This window comes from Abramis brama (assembly GCF_963993115.1).
Source record: "Abramis brama genome assembly, chromosome: 23".
NCBI classification, from domain to species: Eukaryota; Metazoa; Chordata; class Actinopteri; order Cypriniformes; family Leuciscidae; genus Abramis; species Abramis brama.
In genome coordinates, this window is record NC_139985.1 from 27,365,318 (window position 1) to 27,387,354 (window position 22,037).

The following is a 22,037-nucleotide window of genomic DNA, read 5'->3' on the forward strand; positions in this document are numbered from 1 at the left end:
GACATGAGGGAGGGAAGCACGGTCATTCGAAAATACTACCGGGTTTCTACTGATACAAAGCTTAATGCTAATCGGTGAAGTATGAATAACTTTATTATTGCAATATTATGATTGATCAAACACTGCTGTACGACTTTATTCTTATAATATTATGCCTTTATTCCCAAAAAAATTACTGATGTATGACATTCTTTTTTTCTTTTTTACATTTTACAACTTTATTCTTTTTTATATATTTATATCTCAAAACTTTATTTTCATAAAACAATATTAACTGCAATATTGTTTTTTTTCCTTCTCATTTTACAACTTTATTCCAAGACTAACGTTTCTTAGAAAATTAGAACATAAGTGAAAATTCTTTGAAAGTTCTCATTACTTTTTTATCAAAATATTAAGGCTTTATTCTTGCAAAATTACAGCTTTATTCTCATTAAATACTGCTGTGTGAATTTATTTTCCCTGAAATATTAATTTTAGTCTTGAAATTTTACTGCTGTACCATTACAATTTCATTCAATTTTGTCTTGATTCTGATAAAACACTTCACTTCACTCTCATAACATTACACATTCATTTTCATAAAACATTGCCATGCAACTTCACAATATTACACCTTTCTTTCTGATGAATAATACGATGAATACATCTCCTTTCTCTCACCTCTTCAGGTTCATTATCAGAGTCTCCATCTCCATTTTCTCGTCTCTCTTCATTCTCTCTGCTCAGTCCATTCTCACTCTTTTCTCCATTTTCTTGAGGATGAAGTTTGGCTCTCTTCTTCAAACCCTTTTCTTTCTCAGGACTAAAAAAAAAAAGACAATAGTGAACTATCATTAAAGCTTCAATAGACAAATTGGCAGACTGACAGATGAAATCAATACAGCATTCATTCATTCACAAAAAATAAGGGATCAGGCCATAATTCTGTCAATCCGATGCAAACGTCATTTAATAGTCATGTAATCGCACCACAGGGACCCATTTACCAGGAGAGATTTATCCTGGCGCTTCTGCTTTTTACCCTTTGCAGGACAGCCGAGACTTCTAGAAGTAATTCTGTAATGATGGGTTCACAAATTACCCATGGCCTCTCTCTCGTTACGGCCACATTACAGCTCATCCGAAGAGCGGGACGTTCCTGTAGTCATATTCTTTATAACAGACAATTTACTGAGGGATACTTGTCTCGATGCCAGCTTGCTGTCCTTAGATTGAGTCGGTCAGGACATACTGGCACACACACACAAACACGGAGATAAATCTAATTCTGGCACATTTTACAGCCTCTTATTGGCTCAGTAACATAAAACTGGAAGAGGTCAAGCATATTAAAGTCTTCTAAACGCACAATCAATGTAATAAGACCTCAGCTAAAGCTAGAAAAAGAGAAATAATAGAATAAAATATTGAAATAAAAGAATGAAATAAACAATAAATCGTTAAAACTATCACTGACGCCTCGTGGAGTTTGTTTTGACGCGTATGCGCTGCACTGAACGGGACAATTCAGATACGGATTTAAAACAGACCGATGAAACGGAAAGTATACAGTGCTAACATGAATGATCAAGGTATAATTAATATATTAATATTTTGTATATTTAAAAAGTACAGTACATTATCATGGTTCAGTACGATTTTTTTTTTTTTTTTTTTATGAAGTTCAGCACTATTTTATGCTTGTTTTCATGCAGTATTCATTTTAAAAACTATCGGTTGATTCGACCAGTGTGGGCCGACCTAGTTATAGTTATCGGTAAAATCCACTATTGGTCGACCGCTAATATAAATAATTACATAACATACACACACATACACATGTGCAGACGCTTGGTTGCTCCTCAGACCTCACCTCTTCCTCCTCTGATTTCTCTCCTTCTTCTTCAGCCTCTCCACATCTAATTTGGCCTGACGAATCACATCCGTCATCTCTGCATCCATGGAAACCGAGGGGGAGGAGCCTAGAGGGTGTGCTGGAGAGGCCGGGTACGAGGAGCGCGCGGAGAGGCGAGACAAACTGCGCCTCAGAGACTCGTTCATGGCCTCACTCTCCAGCAGCTTAGACCTGCGAGAGAGAGAGAGAGAGAGAGAGAGAGAGAGAGAGAGAGAGAGAGAGAGAGAGAGAGAGAGAGAGAGAGAGAGAGAGAGAGAGAGAGAGAGAGAGAGAGAGAGAGAGAGAGAGAGAGAGAGAGAGAGAGAGAGTTTTGAGTCATTGTGTTTTATTGCTACGATAAGACATCCAAATACAAAAGTGTCACTTCTATTGTTACCTCAGCTCTTCAATTTCTCGAATGTAGTTCTGGATTAGATTGCCAATCTCCTCATTCGTTTCACCTGCACAAAGAGTGATAGATTTATTTAGCAAAGAAGAAATGACAAGAAATAATGATGTTTGTTTGTTTTTACACCACGCCAGCTTCTTTGGCTGTTTTCATGGCAAAAACTATGAGTTACTAAAATATAAATAATATAAAATTATTTTAAGGTGATGTAGTTACATGTACTTACTCAAAGTACTGAGTAATATTAATTAACTACATGTATTTATTATAGAGAGTTATGGTTAGGGTTATGGGTTACACTTTATATATTTAAGTACTGAATAATATTAAGCAATTACATCTAATTACTGTAGGGTTAGAATTTGGATGAGGGTTAGTTGCATGTAATTATGCATAATTTACTGTTATTACTATGGTAAGTACATGTAACATATGTAACAAGGACACTGTAAAATAAAGTGTTAACGGGTTATGGTTAGGGTTAGTTACTTGTAATTATGCATAATTTACTGTTATAACTATGGTAAGTACATGTAGTAATGTGTAACTATGTCACCTTAAAATAGGTGTTTCCAAAGATGCATGTTTCTAAAACTAAATTAGAATTAACTTGGTTAAAAACCTTTTCAAGGGTATCAACAGAAAATAATTTTCTCAGAGGAGTGCAAATAATACATTACATCATAATACATATTTCCAAGAAATAATGAAATGTTGAATAGAGGCCTTTAGTGGCCAACTAAACTAGTTACATACAGAGTAACTAATACACACTGCTATTTTGCCTTTTCTTACAACTAGATTTGGGAAAATACTCTGCAATGGTGCTGACTTATGAATGTGCATATAAAACACCACATAAGACATATAAACAACATTAAAAGCTTGATTTCTACCACAGGTGAACTTTTCAATAATTTATATAATTCACTAATGTTAAATGTCTAAACAATGCAAGAATAATCTTCAAATAAACAAAAGATATACAATGGAGTTTAATCTAGCTAGCACAGACTTGAATAATTATTTAATATCTCACTGAATAAACTAAACTAAACTGTTTATTAATAAGGCGTTTGCATTACTAGATTCATTTTGGGATTAATGGTGTTGCCATTGAAACACATAATTCCAGTGTAGAATGTGTCGGGTTGTCGTCTAGTTTTTACAGTAATTACGACATGGCATGAACGCAGCGTCAGAGACACCATCAAGTGTATTTTAGAAGTGAAAGCAAAACTGTTGGGTAACTTAAGGCCGTGTGTCCACCAAAGCATTTTTAGCCAGCTGAAAACACCTAGCTGTGGCGCTTGAGAGCGTTTTGCCAGCGGTGCGTTCTTTGCTTGTTATGATACAGAATATCCGCGAAAGTGTTACTAGTATCTCATTTGATTCTATATTAAAATGTAGATACAATGTAACACATTTTCTCTGGCTCTTGTTTTAAATTATTTTGTTCCGTTATTATGCTTGTTGTTGTCCTCTGTTGACGTTGCACAAGCAGAATGTGGCGGTTGGTCGGTGTGGTATTAGTCCCGCCCCTCCTCCACTGTGATTGGACGGTCGGGTAAAAAGTGACAGTGATGAGCGCTGCGTTTTACCCAAAGCGGAACATTCTTCAACTCTCGGCGACCTGTAAAAAACGCCAAACGCTCAGCACTTCAGCGTGAAAAAGACGCTCAGCGCCTCGTTACGCTCATGGCGCTTTAAAAACGCGGCGTTCCCATTGAAGACAATTGAAAAAATACACCAGCCGCGTGAAAAAATACTTTGGTGGACACACGGCTTAATGGTAAAATAAAAAATGAATTACAATTATTTCAATATTCATGATGTTAAAATTATACCAACAACAAAAATGAATACATTAAAGAATACAGAAATGTCAATGGTGATGCCCTGTCCAACCACTAGGGGTCCCTCACCAGTCTTGGAGAGCAGCAGGCTGACTCCGTTGGTGAGCAGCTGAGTGACCCGAGTGTTGAGGTGGTCGATGGTTTCCTGCATGGCTTTGACCCGCATACGAAGAGTATCGTTCTCTTTCTGGAGCATCGAGTTCTCCTGAAACAGATCGCTAAAGCCCTCGGATCCATCGTCACAGGCCACTCGCTTTCCCTGAAACAAACCCAAAGAGCAAAACACTGAGCAACAGAAAGCTAGGCATCGACCTCGTTCTTCCCTAGCGACAGACCCCCAATGCTTTCGTACTCGGCCTCTCTGTCAGGACGGCTCATCTCTCTCAACGCCATCACTGCTAATCGCTAACTTCTTCCAGCGGCCGTTTATCATCCAGGTCAGGCTGAGGCGCTAAGCTACTGCTACGCTCCATTAACTCCAGCGAGATCCCATGAGCTGAACCACGTTATCATGGCCCACAAGCCCAGCGCTCAGGCTTCCTCATCTCCTGGACTTATTACATCAACAGCTCCAACTGGGTGGCAGTGAGAGAAAGAGAAGTAACAAGTCTAGGCATGAAAGAGTATCACCCGACTCACTACCTACTGTAAGTTCTCTATTTGATTCAGTATCAGAGGAAGTAATTGTTTAGCTGTTTGATGAGAGTTTAATGTCAGCTTGAATTGTTTCCTCTCCAGTAAAATAAACAAGTAATCAGATATCTTGACATTTAAAGTAAATTCTGTCCCTCTAAACTGGTTCCTGCTGCCTACAACATGTCTGTTGTTTTACGCCTGCTATCCTAATAACTCATGGGAGTTGGCACTTCTGTCTTTCAGACTCGCCCGAAAATGACAAATCTGTCATCATCCTAAGCCCGTATGATATCCTCTCAGAAGCAAGAGTTGTGCAATTTTGTATGAATTGTATTGGTATGTTTTGTTGGTAATCCGTTCACCCCTAGGGGTGCGAGTAGATCATACAAAAAGGTACATAGTGGCATTTTACCAACAAACATCAAGTAAAATCGTCTGAATTCGTATGATTTGTAGGTAAACCCTCACCATGAAGGTCACCCCTAAACCAAACCTTCGTGTGAGTAGGTCTTACAAAAATGTATGAAAGGGATTATTCAAATTCATGCAAATTCACAACCAATCCAAGATGACATTTTACCGACAAATTCATAGACATATTATTTGTAGGTAAAACGGCACTATTAAAGGATTAGTTCACTTTTAAAAAAACTTTTGCTGATAATTTACTCACCCCCATGTCATCCAAGATGTCCATGTCTTTCTTTCTTCAGTTGAAAAGAAATTAAGGTTTTTGATGAAAACATTTCTCCATATAATGGACTTCAATGGGCCCCAAACGGTTCAAGGTCCAAATGACAGTTTCAGTGCAGCTTCAAAGGGCTTTAAACGATACCAGGCGATGAATAAGGGTCTTATCTAGCGAAACGATCGGTCATTTCAAAAATAAATAAAAAAGTTTAAGTTTTATAAGCACAAATGCTCGCCTTGCTCTGTTCTGTGATGCGCGTTCGTGACGTCACGTAATACGCAATTACGTTGAAAAGTATGCCCAAAATGCCCATTTTGTGTGCGTATCCTGGGTGTTTTAATTTTAAAAAGCCTAAAAGAAAATTTTCGTCAGGACAGAAAAGCGTGACCTTTTCAACGTAATTGCGTATTACATGACGTCACGAACGTCATGGACATCTTGGATGACATGGGGGTGAGTAAATTATCAGCAAAAGTTTTTTTAAAAGTGAACTAATCCTTTAAGGACCCTAAACCTAACCCTCAAAAGGTGTGCGAGTAGAAATCCCAAAACAATTTTTTTGTAAAAATACTTACAAATAGTCACGAGACTAGATTTTCAGCTAATTATACATTTTTTTTCTGTCTGTTCCTCATTCAAATGGCTTCAGCACATTTGAAATATAGTGTACAAGTAGTATGGACTATTTCTATGTACTTTATTTCGTAATTTTAGGAGCTTGGCAGAACCAGTGCCAATTCACTCTCATTGTTTTGAAATATTGAAACATTCTACAATTCATCTTTTTTTCCACAGAGGAACATTTTATGTTACGGGGGCGAGTAAGTGATGACAGAATTTTCATTATGTGGTGAATTGTCCATTTGAGGGCTTTTGTGTGTGTGTGTGTGTGTGTGTGTGTGTGTGTGTGTGTGTGTGTGTGTGTGTGTGTGTGTGTGTGTGTGTGTGTGTGTGTGTGTGTTGTCCTCCTCCTCACCGCTTTGTACTCCACCAGCTCCATCTGAAGGCGTGCGATCTCTGCTCGTAAGGCGCTGATCTGCTGACTGGTTTTATCCTGGTTCACGATCACTTTGTTCTTGATGTTGCGAGCCCGGTTGGCGTACTTCAGTGTGTTTAGCGTCTCCATGAAGTCCCGGTCAGAGGGGCTCACGCAGGCAATCATCACAGTCCGACTAGATGGATAGATACACAGCAGAGGAGAAAGAAAGACGATAGGAATTCAAAAGGGTCTATGAGATCTTACACACACACAAGACAGAAAGATAAAACACACAAACAGATGACAGATAAACACAAACGCTCTCATGGATGCGGCTGGGACTGAGCGCCACTGTCTGCAGTCTCTCATGTTTAATTCAATCAACTCCCCCTCTGAACCCACATCATAAGAATATATGTGCAGCCAGTGATGTCCAGTGTGGGCTGAGTGACCCAACACTGCGTTTCACACACACACACACACACACACACACACACAGTGCACTGTGAGCATGCATTAACCTTCAAGACACAATGACTGCACTGTGCACAGCAATGTTTACAAGTGCACGAAAAATCTGAGGCTCGTAAACTAAGAGTGTAAGAACAACTGTTTCTACAACTGAAAGCTTAAAGTCTCATATAGTGAATGAAAATAATTAGGGCTGTTATTTACATGTTAAATTATTCATTTATTATTTAAAAATACATTTTAAATTATTAAATAATACTTACAAATGATCACAATCACACCCCCACACTTGTATAAATTGTGTAGAATTTATGTCTGTCAATTTAATGTTATTAAAATTATTTGAAAATAACAAATATAAAACAAATAATAAAAATTATCCAAATTAATCATGCCCTCTAAATTATATGTAAATTCTGAAGTAATTGGGGCTGACAAATAATGTTGAGAGTGAGACTAATTATTTAAAAATACAAATTAATCATTTAAAAAAATTATAACAAAAATATATAAAACCTTAAATGTAAATTCTGAAAGAAATTAGGGCTGAAAATTGACTGTTAATACATATTAACAATATAAATAATAATAATAATAATAAATAAAATATAAATATAAATATAAATACACAAAATAATACATAGAAAATAAATAAATAAATAATAACATACATGCATACATACATACATACATACATACATATACACGCATATACACACATATACAGTACATATACATACATACGTACGTACGTATATATATATATATATATATATATAAACTATACTATTGTCCTATGAATGAAATTAATCATGCCCACTGACAATATAAATTCTGTAAGAAGTAATTATCCTAAAAATAATCAATTATTTAATGTAAATAAAAGGGATAAACCTAACATAATAAAACTAGTTCTTGGTTTGGGTTAAAAGAAGGGATGGTCTACAGTATTTATAATTATCTTAATTTAACATAAAATGTAAAACATCTGACAATATAAGTCATGTTGCTAAGTTTGTGGGGACTAAAAGCGACATAGAGAGAACAATGTATTTCACGTACAACAACAACAAAAACTGTCATGTGAGAAGGTGTGGTAATAATTATATAATTATCATAGGAGGTCCCTATGAAAACAAAAATAACAAAGCTGAATACCGGAATAACTTCATAACTTCATAAAAAGACTAAATGACGTCTATGCATCTAAAAAATGTCAAGAATTATGGGTAGGGTTAATCTACAGTGATTATAATTAGCTTAATTTAAGAACAATGGTTCCCTAGTATGACACAAAAACACCTGTGTCCGTGTCTCCACACAGCTCAGTTCTAGAGCCTATTCTCGTATTCAGAAACAGTGAGCGCAACGAAACTGGCTTTTAAAAGTTGAGCTTAACCTAAACGATTATAAAGATGTGTATATGGGTTAGAGATGAAGAGAGATTGCACAGGGACTGGAAGTTACTGTAATGCGCATGCAGTGACCGCCTGTGTGTGTTACACGTACAACTGTGCACGTAAAATGAAGAATACTTTGGGCTTTGTGGTGTTTAAGTGTGTATACATGTGTATCAGACGTTACCTGTTTCCTCCCAGCGAGTCCTGCAGAAGGCGTGTGAGTTTGGAGTCTCTGTAAGGCACATGACCTGACTTCTTACTCTGATCTCCCAATGCACTGATCACATTACCCAGGGCCAGCTGCCAAACACACACATACACACACAGAGAGAGAGAGAGAGACCCGGTCACGCTCCATCGTATGCTGCTATCTAAGATTAAAAGCTTTTAAATAGGCTCTCTTACAAATGAGTAACTAGGCAATAAAAACAATAGAGCTCTATTCGGCTCAGAACAATGGCACTTCTTGGCTTTCCTCCAGGCTTTCGCTCTTCTTCAGAACTCTCTCACAATGTAATCACCTTTAGTTCCCTTCATCTACTCTGACAACTACTCAAACCCAGCAGTAATGAATCGAGAGGAGGCACAACTAACGCGGCACGAATATTACACCATACTTAACGTGGAAAAACACGACTCAGCTGAAAGGACCTTCACTATTATGATAATGAAGTCTAGTTATTTAGAAAATCCCTGACAAAGCCAGTTTGTGTGGTGTCGAGGTGTTTGCTTAGCGCTCATCTGAGAACTTTCTAGAGCATTTGTTAAGTCAAATGTTAAAGAGATATGTCACTTAAATATAATACTCATCTCATAAATCATAATCTACTCACTCTCATGAAGCTAAAATAATAAACTGCTAGGGAAAGTTGTGGACATCTACTTGTTTACTGATTTCATAATAATTAATTGTTTAATTCCATGATTATTTTAGAATTTTTCCACATTTTGACATTTTATATTTTTTATATAAATATACTATAAATATAGTTGATTATTTTGATGAACATTCATTTTGCGATAATTTTTTTCTTCAGTTTAACGGTAAAAATGTGAATTAATTGGGGTTTTTTTTTAATAGATTGACAGCACTATTATTATTATTATTATTATTATTATTATTAACATTTTAAAAGTGCAAAGAAATTGATCATTTTATACAAGTATTTGTTATTTCTTAAATGATTTACTAAAAATATAAATGTTTGTCTACAAAAGTAATTTTAAGGATTTTGAAAAGTTTAAGATCATGGGCCAGATTTACTAAACAGGGCAAATTAGTGTGTGAGCGCAAAAGCACAAAAGCACAGACGAGAGTGTAAAGTTCTGCGCGTGATCTACTGATGACATGCAAATGAAAGAACACAGACGCAGCCGGATCATTTACATAAAGACCAATGCAATCTACCAAGAGCAGCGCACATTAGGCCTCGTTTACTCTGCAGGTCTTGATGCCCAATTCTGATTTGTTGCCTGTATCCGATTTTTTTTCACCATCCATTTACACGTTCTTTCAACTGTGACCCATATCCGATTCATGCGTTTACACTCGCCATACTATCTGAAACATTGCACATGCTTAAAGGGTTAATTCTCTTGCACAGATGGACGAACGCGAAATATGCTTGATGCTAGCTCTGCGATGCGAAGTTAGCCGAACATCACCATGATTTTGAAACAACGCTCATGCTTCAGTTGTTGAGTGTGAGAGAGATCTCAGGACTCGTGGGAGCATATTGAGTTTAAAATATTGGCTTTGGTCTGAAATTTTAGGATGTGCAAGCCAACCTTTGATATGTTGTGTCAACGTTTGTCCATATTCCTCTCCTACGACGACACGATGTTTCGTCCCTTCGCAGACGTGCGTCGGTAGCCTGGGAAAACCCAGACAAACTTCCAGCAAATTTAGATTTGCTCTGCAAGTAGTCTGGCAAAGAGCTCATTCAAGCCGATTTCTAATCCGTCCAAATCGAGGCACCAATCAGAAACGTTGAGGCGGGCTTTACACGATGACGATCGCTCTGATTGGTTTTAGGTCTATCCAATTGCGCCCAGAGGCATTTGAGCGACGTCCGTTGGTGAAGCGCACCAACTTTTAAATGCATTATTATACATTTACTACTATTTACTACTACATTTACTACTACTTTAAATGCATTATTATACATTTACTATTATACTACTACATTTCTCTCCGAAACGGTAGGAAATTAAATTTTTAAAATTTTTAAATTTTATTTAATAGAGGATTTTAACTGTGACAAGATGATTGACAGGACATGTCCCAAAGCTTGCCTACTTTATTGCTACACATTCAAAAGTAAATACCTTTTCTTCACAAAAAGAGTACTTACTTTTATGGCGTAGTGTAACTTAGGCGAATTGGGACGCAGCATAAGGCTTTACACGATGACGATCGCTCTGATTGGTTTTAGGTCTATCCAATTGCGCCCAGAGGCATTTGAGCGACGTCCGTTGGTGACGCCCCTTTGGAAATGAGTTATTAATGAAGCTTTGCCAGACCATAACTCAGTTACTACGTGCCCACGTGCACGCGCACTCAAATACGTGATGTTAATTTCTGCGCCGACTTGACGTCAAGTCGGCGCAGGATATACCATATATGGACACCGCAGACCTATGCTGCAGGAAGCCCGCCCTGCCCCTCTCCCCCTCATATTCAGTCGAGCGCCGCCATTACTGAATTCCGATTCGAAGTACGCACTCGATCGTGAAAGATGCAGAAACGTTCACAACTTGTGCCATGATGTCATTTTGGAATGATATGCTGAAGCGTGACCTGCGGTGTCAACCCCCCTCCTTCCTGCCACCAATCAACGCGCCCCTCATTTGCATTATTACAATGACCGTCCACGACAGCCAAAACATCGCATCAGATCTCGCGAGACAATAATGCCTTCAGCAATAAGGGTCAGAGGAGCTCTGTGTTTATTTTTTTTCAACTTTTCTTTTTTAGAAGGGCCTGAAAGACTATAATAGAGCGTGGGTATCCAAGGTAATACTAGGTTATGACTCCTTTAAACCGCGGAGACGTAGATAATGTCTCAGAAAATCCGATCTGCCTGTTTACATGACAGTCGCATTGGCACACGTCTGATTTATATCTGATTTATTTCCACATATGAACAAGGCCTGAAACCGATCTCGAAATATCCTGTTTACACGTTCATAGAACACATCCGATCTGTGTCACGTGAGCAAAACATCGGAATTGGGTCACATTTCACTGACAGTGTAAACGAGGCCTTAGAGTCTGGGTTAAACATCATTTTTGGCCGTTAAATAATGGCACAAATATCAGTAAAATGACTTAGTAAATCACACTGCATGATTCATATAAATACTCTCCTCCCATAAAAATTGCGTCTGAAAGGGAAACTCCTACAAATGCATATGCAATAAGTTCAGCCGCAACAATAACCCTGTCCATGCATTTGAGCACAAATCTTTCACTGCGTTACTTTAGTAAATCCTGACAGTAGTTTTTAACATCAAAAGAGGGTTTGCGCTGGTAAGACAGTAAATCTGGCCTCATGTGTCTTCTGAAGCCAAATGATAGCTTTTTGTCAAGAACAGACTGAATTTTAATTTGGCACTTACTAAAAATCTTGCATTCTGCCCTTGAAAGACTGAAAAACAGCAGACAGGACATTCTGCTAGCTAACTCGACTCTCATTTCACAAAAAATAACATCACTGCTTTTAGCAACAAGGCCACCTTCGGATGACAGAATCTCATTTTCGGATGACCTATCCCTATTCTAGTCGGGACTGGAGGAGTCTGCGTACCAGGCCACAGTTGATCGAGATGCCCTCTCTCGCTCTCTCCCCCGTGGCTCCTGTGCGTTTCAGACGCTCGGATCCCGCCAGGTCCACGAAGTGAAACTTGGCAGAGAGCGTCTCGTACTCGCTGTCAGAGACACCGTTCATCTCTCCGTTCACCTGGAGTGAGAGCGGGAAGAGTACAGAAACAATGACAGCTTTAAGCTACTAACACAAGCATCTTCTTAAATTACAATTGCAAAATTACATGTGCAATCTTCAAAGTTTCTGCATTTTCGGTTTGCACGGACATGTTCAGTGTTGACGTTTCTAATGCCAGTGGTTTTATGTAATTACTTTGCTTTGCACCGCAGCAGTGTGATTTTTAATACTTTAAAACTCACGACCTGCTTAAACTTGCTAACGGCTTTGTAACCCAGTAGTTTAAGCTTCCAGCTCTCATCATGATGAATGCAGCTTCAGTTAAAGGAAAACTCTTGTCAAAATGCAACCTAGGGTCTTTTTGTTAATCTACCTGAGGCAAACTTTTGTTTAAAAGCATAATTAGAATGGAAACGCCACTTTTAAGTTTGACTGTATTTTCGTTTTCGGTCAAATTGACTTTTGAATGGGAGTGCTTGGGGCACTTCTATGATAGCATCAAAAATCGCTATTTTTAAAACACTAAGAAGGCTCGACACAACATGACACTTTGCTGGAAGTATCACCAGCGGCTCTACACATGAACTCCAGCATTGACAACATTGTTTGTGTTCACAGAGTTTACTAAAAAGAAAGATTTTGATCAACTCACTGTCTCTGTGTCCGCCGGTGTTTTGACAGTCAAAAATAGTCGATCTCCGAACACAAGGAGGAGAGTAAAGATGGAAAGCTCCTAAAGCTTAGTTCCATATAAATTCACAGATAATTTGTTGTTTTGTCGTTAGTGAAAATCAATATTGACCTTGTATTTGAAAAAGGATCCTCATATAAGAAGCAATACTAAAATTCAGAGTCAGTTCATTCACATTCGGAGATCGACTATTTTTGACTGTCAAAACACCGGCGGACACAGAGACCCCGCCGGTTGATCAAAATCGTGGCGTTTCCATTCTAATTATGCTTTTAAACGAATGTTTGCCTCGGGTAGATTAACAAAAAGACCCTAGGTTGCATTTCGGCAAGAGTTACGCTTTAATATTCACGTGAAGTCTCAGTACCAGCTGTGGTTGTGGACACACTCTCATCTGGCAGAGGTGGATGGTGAAGATGGCATGAGAGCGGGAGCTCTGGGCGTTCATCTGTGTGCTGGCGGTGGTTCGGGACAGAGCGCCCAGCTTCAGACACTGCAGGAGCTGAGGAGAACACACAGCGGGATTGAGGAGAACAGCACTGACACACACACCGTTTACTCTAGTCACCAAAGCTTTATATGCTCATCTCAGTAAGAGCCATTCAAAACAAATAAACATGATGCTAACAATAGTTTTATTTGCATAGCATTTAACTTCTGTGATGCGTCACGTATCTGAGTGAAAGCAAATAAGCTGTTATCAAAATAATGCAGCTTTTCCAGCAACAAACTACTACTTTCAATGCGTTTTTAATACTGTACTACACAAAAACAAGCATTGATGTTTAAATATTATTATTTGTATTATTTCAGAAATCCTAGTTGTCATCTATATTAAAAAATGAATCAAAAAATATTCAATATATACTTCTACAACTACTATTAATAATAATAATAAACCTTTTATTACTATTAGTTATATAAAAATTATATATATATATATATATATATATATATATATATATATATATATATATATATATATATATATATATATATATATGTATATATGTATATATATATATATTAAATATTGTTTTGTTATGTATTATTAACAACAACATTTAATATATGCACTACAACTTATTACTATTAATAATGATAATAATAATATTTAATATGATATAATTTGCTATATTATTATTATCATAGTAGTAGTACTCGTCTTCTATATTAATTAACAACATTTAATACATACTAATACTACTATTAATAATAATAATAATAACATTTAACATCATATTACTATTAGCATAATTTATTAAATATTTTTGTTGTTTATTTTTAAATATATATTAAATGTATACTAATAATAAGAATGATAATAATAATAATAATAATAATAATAATAATAATATTTAATATTATATTATTTGTTGTATTATTACTATTAAACACATTATTATTTGTATTATTATTATTAATAATAATAATACTTGTTTAAATAAGATTCTTTGGGGGGTCATATTTGTATATCGCTTTTTGCAGTGATATACAAAGCAATATTAATAAAGGTATCTAATAAATACTATTAAAGGTATCTGAATCTGAATATTAATTACAATAATACATATTAAATGCTTCAGTTCATCACTGTGTTTTCAACAAAATATAAAAATGATGGTGCTTTCTACTCTAATTGTTGGTTTACATGTAGTTAGCTTGACTACAGTTAATGAAGATGGACAACTAGCTTGCTCACTACTAGCTTATAGCAAGACTAGCTGTTGTTTTAATATTATATATTATTGGGATAGAATTATTTTTCTCTGTTTCACACAATACACAGCATTAAATATTTTTTTAGAATGCTGTGCACTGATTAACCATTAACATTAAAAAATAGTCAATTAAAATGATTATTTTTTTAATTCATGTTGATTTGAAATGACGGATAACCCAGATATCTGACCTCCTCCTCTGAGCTGACCAGCCGTGAGGTCACTCCGGTGGTGTAGATCCCTCCGCTGCCATCCTCATGGATCTTAATGTTGGACCTTCTGTGTCGAGCCTCGGGATCTCGTGCGCTGTCAAACAGGTCCAGGATCTCCTCGTTATAAAGCTGCAGGACACACACACACACACCCTGTGACCTTCAGAGGGCAAAGGTCAAAAGGCCAGAGCCCCTGCATGTTTGACCTCGGGAAGCCCAGAGACCACACAAGCTGATGGACAAGGAAATGATAAATAATGATAACGTAATTCACACAACACAACAGCAAGACTGCGACTGAGCATCCTTTACTCGGGGAAGTGACACACAAGGACTTGATAAAATCAATTCAGGGTTCAAAACAATAAATCAAACTGCTAACATAGAAAAACAACGTACAAAGTGCAAAAAGGAGTTCTGGAAAGGACGAGACTAATGAAATAAGGGCATCTTAATGCCCTATTAAAGCCGCCCCAGGGGACGCCGTCCGTTCGCAGCCGCAGGACGCGAGACGAATCGGTGAGCCGCGTTTGTGCTGAACACACAGCAGCCTGTGCCAGACAGCAAGCGGCCCGGGTCGTTAAAACGCCCTGTTACAGGTTTAAACTCATTACCTAAGCCAGACTTTACACGAGGAAGGGGGTAATCAGTTTACAGCGATACTGCTGTCAGTGCGCCGCCTCCTCGCCTGATGTCACGCTAATGACCCATCTCTGAGAAACATGGACGTGCGAGGGGGGTTTCTCCATGTCATCAAGATGTCAATCACATTCGTTACGAGATGATGAGGCCAAGACACTGGGACTCCAGCCATCTTCCAACATTAATGACGATAGATAAAATATTACAGCAGTATGATTTACAAGAAAATACTATTCTACTTTACGCTTAAGATTTTCTGTCAAAATACATTCTCTGATCCCAGTTTAATGTTTATTGACTGCTATTAGTATGCCATAGACCAATTTCGAGCCGACGTCACAGTTACGTCACGGCGTTAGCTGGTGGCAAAACTAGAGGCGGCCAATACAAACCAGCACAGATTCGGCTACATAATAAGGAGCTTAAATTATTATTATTGTTATTAAATGTCATCTTGTTGTGTTGTTGGGTGCAAGAATCAACGGAGTACAGTCTCTAATTTGAAATTTTATCGCATAATGTTTTCTAAATGAATGTGATTATTTGTGAATCATCTATGATTGTATACATTGTTTTGATTGATTGTGACTAGACTTTTTGAAGAACCTGGTAAGAAAGGGTAATCGAATACATAGTTAAAAATGAATATGCTGTATCTGGAATTTTTATTTCTAGAAAATATTCACATCATTAAAATTGCACCGTAATGTCACTCTTTACATTGTCGTCTTCTGTCTGGCCGTGGCGCTGGCTAGGCAGAACTGCGGATCGTAGTCTACCACACAAGTCTTGTGACTATTTAGTACAGTTATAGGCATCTAAAGATTTATATGCCCTCAGTTTCTCTTTACGCTCAGTTTCTCTATCAGGTAGGTGTAGAAGTCAGGCCACTCAACCGGAGGTAGCGTTAACGTTAATCCTGTCAGATGGTCCATCCATTGACTGAGCGTGTACGGGTCAAAATACTTAACGTTAAAATAACTTTTGCAAATAAATATCGCGGTCCTAGACAGTGAGTGACCTTGCACATTAAGATAAAATCGGATTTTCTCCAGTCATTATTAAACAACAAGCTAACAAAACTTGCACACTAACGTTAGTGAAGCGGCCAGAGGGATCGTTCTGCCTCCACCTAAGCTCCGCCCACAAAAAAAGTCACCATGTTTACCAACTGAAAAGGGGTCTATAGATGCATTTATCTCCCTCAAGAGTGTAAACATCGAGTCTCCCAGGCGCCATCTAAACATCGAGAGCAGTTCGCTCAGATCTGTCAGTCTCTTTACGGCTCGACCAATAGCGAGAGTTTAGCCGGTGTGGGACTGACGCGTTACATGGGGAAACACATTCAGCTTCGGTTACAGAAGTGCGAGCCAGAATTCACTGAATTTAGACCTTCAAAGATTACGTCTAAAGTGAACACGTCAAATTTACCAGTTCATAATGTTTATTTGTGTCCAGTTAGACAGACTCAAATAGCTGTTGCGCATCATGTCAAAAAATGCACATATGTTGGATGGGTTTATGATAAGTGAGACACTTGCGTTCGTGTTATTAGCCTACTCGATTGCTTACTCATGACACATAGCAACACAGCTAAAAGTATTGCTAATATGTTGGACCTTTTATTGAAAGTAGCCTCTATATTAACCTGTGGAGACATGCCTTCACTAGTACACGTCATGCCTGGTTCAGATTACACGATTTTAGCCCGATTTTGGCACGATCCGTTTGACGCAGGGTGTCGTGGGGATTCATAAACGACAACGGGCGTCGGGACGCAAGATTCGATTGGTTCATCTCGTATAGTGTGTCATAGTGGGCGACAACCGACGTCGCGTCTGCGATGCTTCACGACATCACGGTAAAAAGACTAGCGTGTGTGTGTGCGTGTGAGTGAGTGAGTGAGTGAGTGAGTGAGTGAGTGAGTGAGTGAGTGAGTGAGTGAGTGAGTGAGTGAGTGAGTGAGTGAGTGAGTGAGTGAGTGAGTGCGAGTGAGTGAGTGAGTGAGTGCGAGTGAGTGAGTGAGTGAGTGTGTGTGAGTGAGTGAGTGAGTGAGTGAGTGAGTGAGTGAGTGAGTGAGTGAGTGAGTGAGTGAGTGAGTGTGTGCGTGCGTGAGTGAGTGAGTGAGTGAGTGAGTGAGAGTGTGTGTGCGAGTGAGTGAGCGTGTGTGTGTGTGTGTGAGTGAGCGTGTGTGTGTGTGTGTAAGTGCGTATGTGTGAGTGAGTGTGTGTGTGTGTGTGAGACGGCACGCGATGACTGGTCGGAAAGCAACGTGTAGTCTGACATGTTTCTTGTCCACGACACGACAAGATTTTAGGAGTCAAAATCGTGTAATCTAACACAGTGACTATCGTAACAAACAAAAAACGGCATTAGAGATGTGTTTGTGAGGTTTGAGTTGGGGAGGCATGTGATGCACAAAAGATGCATTTACTAGTTTGTTGGAAAATATGCTGTATGTTTGTAATTCCTCAAGGTGCCACTAGGATGCAGAAACTACACACTTCACCTTTAAACAAGAAACACATTGAATATAAACGTGGAATTGTTTTTGAGTGAAAATTGTCCTACACCATTTTTTGTTTTCCGTGCAATTCAACCACAATCATAATAATTACCATCATAAGGAGACCTAAATGGCAGCTCTATTAATTTAGCCAGTCTGGTTGCAGTCTCACCTCCAGGAACTGGGCGCTGACTTTGAAATCCGGCGGGGGAATGTCAGCGCTCTGTGCCTCTAGTCTGCGCTTCTGGATGCCCTGGAAGAGCTGTTGCACTGCCCGAGGGATGATGCCCTTCTCCTCCTCCGTCACGTTCACGTCAAAGCCAGTGCCCATGGTGTAGGTCTTTCCTGAACCCGTCTGCGTGACAGAGCGAGACATTCACATGTGCACAAAACACACATTCACAACTAGTGACTGAGTAACTTGGCAATATTCAGTCATTTTAAGATTCTCAGCATCAAAGCTTTGTCAGTTTCTTTATTGGGTCTTCATTTAACAATTTTGAGTCTCATTTGCTGTTATTAAATTGTATTATATAATGTTCCTTCTTGCTGTTCATTCAGCAAGAAGCCATGTGCAAAATTAAAATTATTCAAATCTTTGACCCACTGTGCTGAATGCGAAAATACTAGTTTTAACTAATAAAAAAAATACATTTATTAAATGTCATAATATCTACCATTTATATAATTGAAGTGATTACACTTACTTCAATTGGCATAACTTTACACTAACAAATTGCTTCAACAATTTTACAAAATACTGTTTAAATAAACTGACAAAACTGTAGTTGTGTCTTGATGTACATACATAATCTATTTATATGAATCTTATTTAAATCTAATTAAATGATAATTGAGATTAAATGTAATTTAATAACAATAAAAAAATATATATATTATTTCATCATATGCACATCGCTTTTACTTCATGTCAAAGTTCTTGATATAAAATCCGTTAAATTTTCCTGTTAATATTTTCAGCCAAATGTCTATTTTGGCTGAGAACCTAAAAATTGCATTTTAAGACATTTTCAGCTGCTGAAACTTTGAGGAAAACCATTATAAGAGGCGTTATTAGGCACAGCGTGAAGCAGCAACAACCATGTTTAATATTCATCAAATTATAATGTTCAAGAAATAATTACACATACTATTAAAGTCCCCCAGTAGTCAATAATTTATCCCTTAAAACTCATCTTTGATCACCAAAATTACATATTTAAAAGTTTTTTCCTTTAAAGAAAATTTCTTCATGCCTTAAAACAGCTTGAATGTAACTCAACACCTTTGCCTCATTTAGTATACGCGGTTCTATGAATATGCAAATGAGCCCCGCCTCCACTCACTCACTCAGCTCAGAGATCCACTCGTTGACGATCACACGTTGATCTGATTGGTTACAAGGTAGTTTGTGACGTCAGAAACACCAGCGATTTCAAAGCGTGTTTTTGAGACTGTCTTTGGTTCACTGCAGTTTTAAGGAGAAAATACTCAGGGATGGTGTCGACTTATGAATTTACACATGGTTTTTCTTAAAGCACATTAAAAACACCACATAGACATTTAAACATTAAAAGCTGGATTTCCACCACAGGGGGACTTTAATAATTTTAGATAATTGGAATAACATTAGATAATAAAAAAACAGGGCATTCTCACTATATTATTCCTCTGTCTTTTAACGCTTGTGTTTAGCAGATCTATTAGAACATTAGCAGAACTATTAGAACTACTAGAACATTAGCAGAACTATTAGAACATTAGTAGAACTATTAGAACATTAGCAGAACTATTAGAACTATTAGAACATTAGCAGAACTATTAGAACATTAGCAGAACTACTAGAACATTAGCAGAACTATTAGAACTATTAGAACATTAGCAGAACTATTAGAACATTAGCAGAACTACTAGAACATTAGCAGATCTATTAGAACATTAGCAGAACTATTAGAACTATTAGAACATTAGCAGAACTACTAGAACATTAGCAGAACTATTAGAACTATTAGAACATTAGCAGAACTATTAGAACATTAGTAGAACTATTAGAACATTAGCAGAACTATTAGAACTACTAGAACATTAGCAGAACTACTAGAACATTAGCAGAACTATTAGAACATTAGCAGAACTATTAGAACTATTAGAACATTAGCAGAACTATTAGAACATTAGCAGAACTACTAGAACATTAGCAGAACTATTAGAACATTAGCAGAACTACTAGAACATTAGCAGAACTATTAGAACATTAGCAGAACTATTAGAACTATTAGAACATTAGCAGAACTATTAGAACATTAGCAGAACTATTAGAACATTAGCAGAACTATTAGAACTATTAGAACATTAGCAGAACTACTAGAACATTAGCAGAACTACTAGAACATTAGCAGAACTATTAGAACATTAGCAGAACTATTAGAACTACTAGAACATTAGCAGAACTATTAGAACATTAGCAGAACTATTAGAACATTAGCAGAACTATTAGAACATTAGCAGAACTATTAGAACATTAGCAGAACTATTAGAACTATTAGAACATTAGCAGAACTATTAGAACATTAGCAGAACTACTAGAACATTAGCAGAACTATTAGAACATTAGCAGAACTATTAGAACTACTAGAACATTAGCAGAACTATTAGAACATTAGCAGAACTATTAGAACATTAGCAGAACTATTAGAACATTAGCAGAACTATTCCTGTCAGGTGTTCAAGTGTCCACTCATGTTTTAGTAGACTTGCATCCACTATCATTCATCTTCTAACACACAGAGTTACAGTTTGAGCGATTAACCCCGATCGCCACACAATAGGTGCTCTAAACCTGAAGAGCGTGTGACGAGTGAAACCCACAAAAGACGCCGGGCACAGCTGTCACATCACCAGGGGCGCTGAGGGAAAGGTCACGGGGTCACGGCCGTGTTAATACTTACTATTGAGAGAAATGAACGAGCTGACGATACGGGTGTGCAAACGAGAAGGTTTAATACGATTCAGATAAAGAGAGGATGTTTTTGCTAATCTTTGAACCATTTTTGGCATCGCAAACAACTCATCTGTCACACACATCGTTTTATCAAGTGTGTAAGACCTTACTTGTCCATAAGCGAAAACAGTTGCGTTGTATCCCTCGAAGCAGCCTTCAATGAGCTTGTGAACGCAGGCGCTGTAGATCTGGTGCTGCTGGGCGTCCAAGTCGAACACAAAGTCATACGTAAAGGCCTTGTCTTTACCCAAGAGCACCTGGGGCTCGCCGGGGGTAACCAAGGTGCAGATGTGACATCCCTCAATCTTCTCCTTCGCCATCTGCGGCCGGATCCTGGTGAACAGAACAAAAGACAATTCTACGTGAATAAAATTAAAGGCGTGTGTGAACTGCCGTATTTGACAGATCTGAGAGTCTACTCTGGCACAGAGCGGAAAGGGTTCAGCGTTTATAAAGCCAAAAAGCTGACTGGACGGCTAGCCAACTCTATCTCTATCTCTCAGGTTAATAATACAGCATTATAAATAGAAAAGTTATTTTCAATAGTAAAAATATAAGAAATATCAGAGAGAAATTAAGGTAGATACCAAACTATCTTTAACTGTCACTGGCTGTCAATTAAAGGCAGGGTAGGCGATTAGTTCCAGAAACATTATTTGTTACACTGGTTGACAGTATCTTCACATCCTGATAGCAATCACTAAGTCACTAAGCCAACACCCATTCATTTTGAATGTGAAGAAGATAGTGTCGTGATGATAAAACCTGGTTAGCGCGAGCACCAAGATGTACTTTTCAATATCTTCAACCACCTGACTTGAATCTCGCTGAACCACTGAGGGCAGTTTAGGAGAGAAGAGCGAGAAGTCGATTCTCTCCTCCAACATCTCTAAAGTAATAAGCAGATGTTCTGATAGACAATATTCCACTGGAGGCTACTCAAAAGTTGCATGAATCAATTGTAAGAAGGTTGAAAGCTGTATTGAAACCAAATTATGGTTA

The 22,037-nt window shown here is 37.8% G+C and overlaps 1 protein-coding gene across 4 annotated transcripts in view; it reads right to left on the reverse strand.

Annotated features, from left to right (window-relative positions):
- kif21b (kinesin family member 21B) overlaps window positions 1–22,037 on the reverse strand; it is a 93,741-nt gene that overhangs the window by 38,654 nt on the left and 33,050 nt on the right. For all 4 annotated transcript variants that reach the window (XM_084101974.1, XM_084101972.1, XM_084101973.1 and 1 more), the window contains exons 2-12: window positions 21,146–21,368; window positions 18,207–18,389; window positions 14,866–15,015; window positions 13,321–13,455; window positions 12,128–12,280; window positions 8,503–8,618; window positions 6,445–6,640; window positions 4,211–4,400; window positions 2,274–2,337; window positions 1,856–2,068; window positions 664–805 (exon numbers count right to left, since the gene is read on the reverse strand). In XM_084101974.1, coding sequence (XP_083958100.1) covers window positions 664–805; window positions 1,856–2,068; window positions 2,274–2,337; window positions 4,211–4,400; window positions 6,445–6,640; window positions 8,503–8,618; window positions 12,128–12,280; window positions 13,321–13,455; window positions 14,866–15,015; window positions 18,207–18,389; window positions 21,146–21,368 — 1,765 coding nt within the window. The remainder of the gene's footprint in view (window positions 1–663; window positions 806–1,855; window positions 2,069–2,273; window positions 2,338–4,210; window positions 4,401–6,444; window positions 6,641–8,502; window positions 8,619–12,127; window positions 12,281–13,320; window positions 13,456–14,865; window positions 15,016–18,206; window positions 18,390–21,145; window positions 21,369–22,037) is intronic.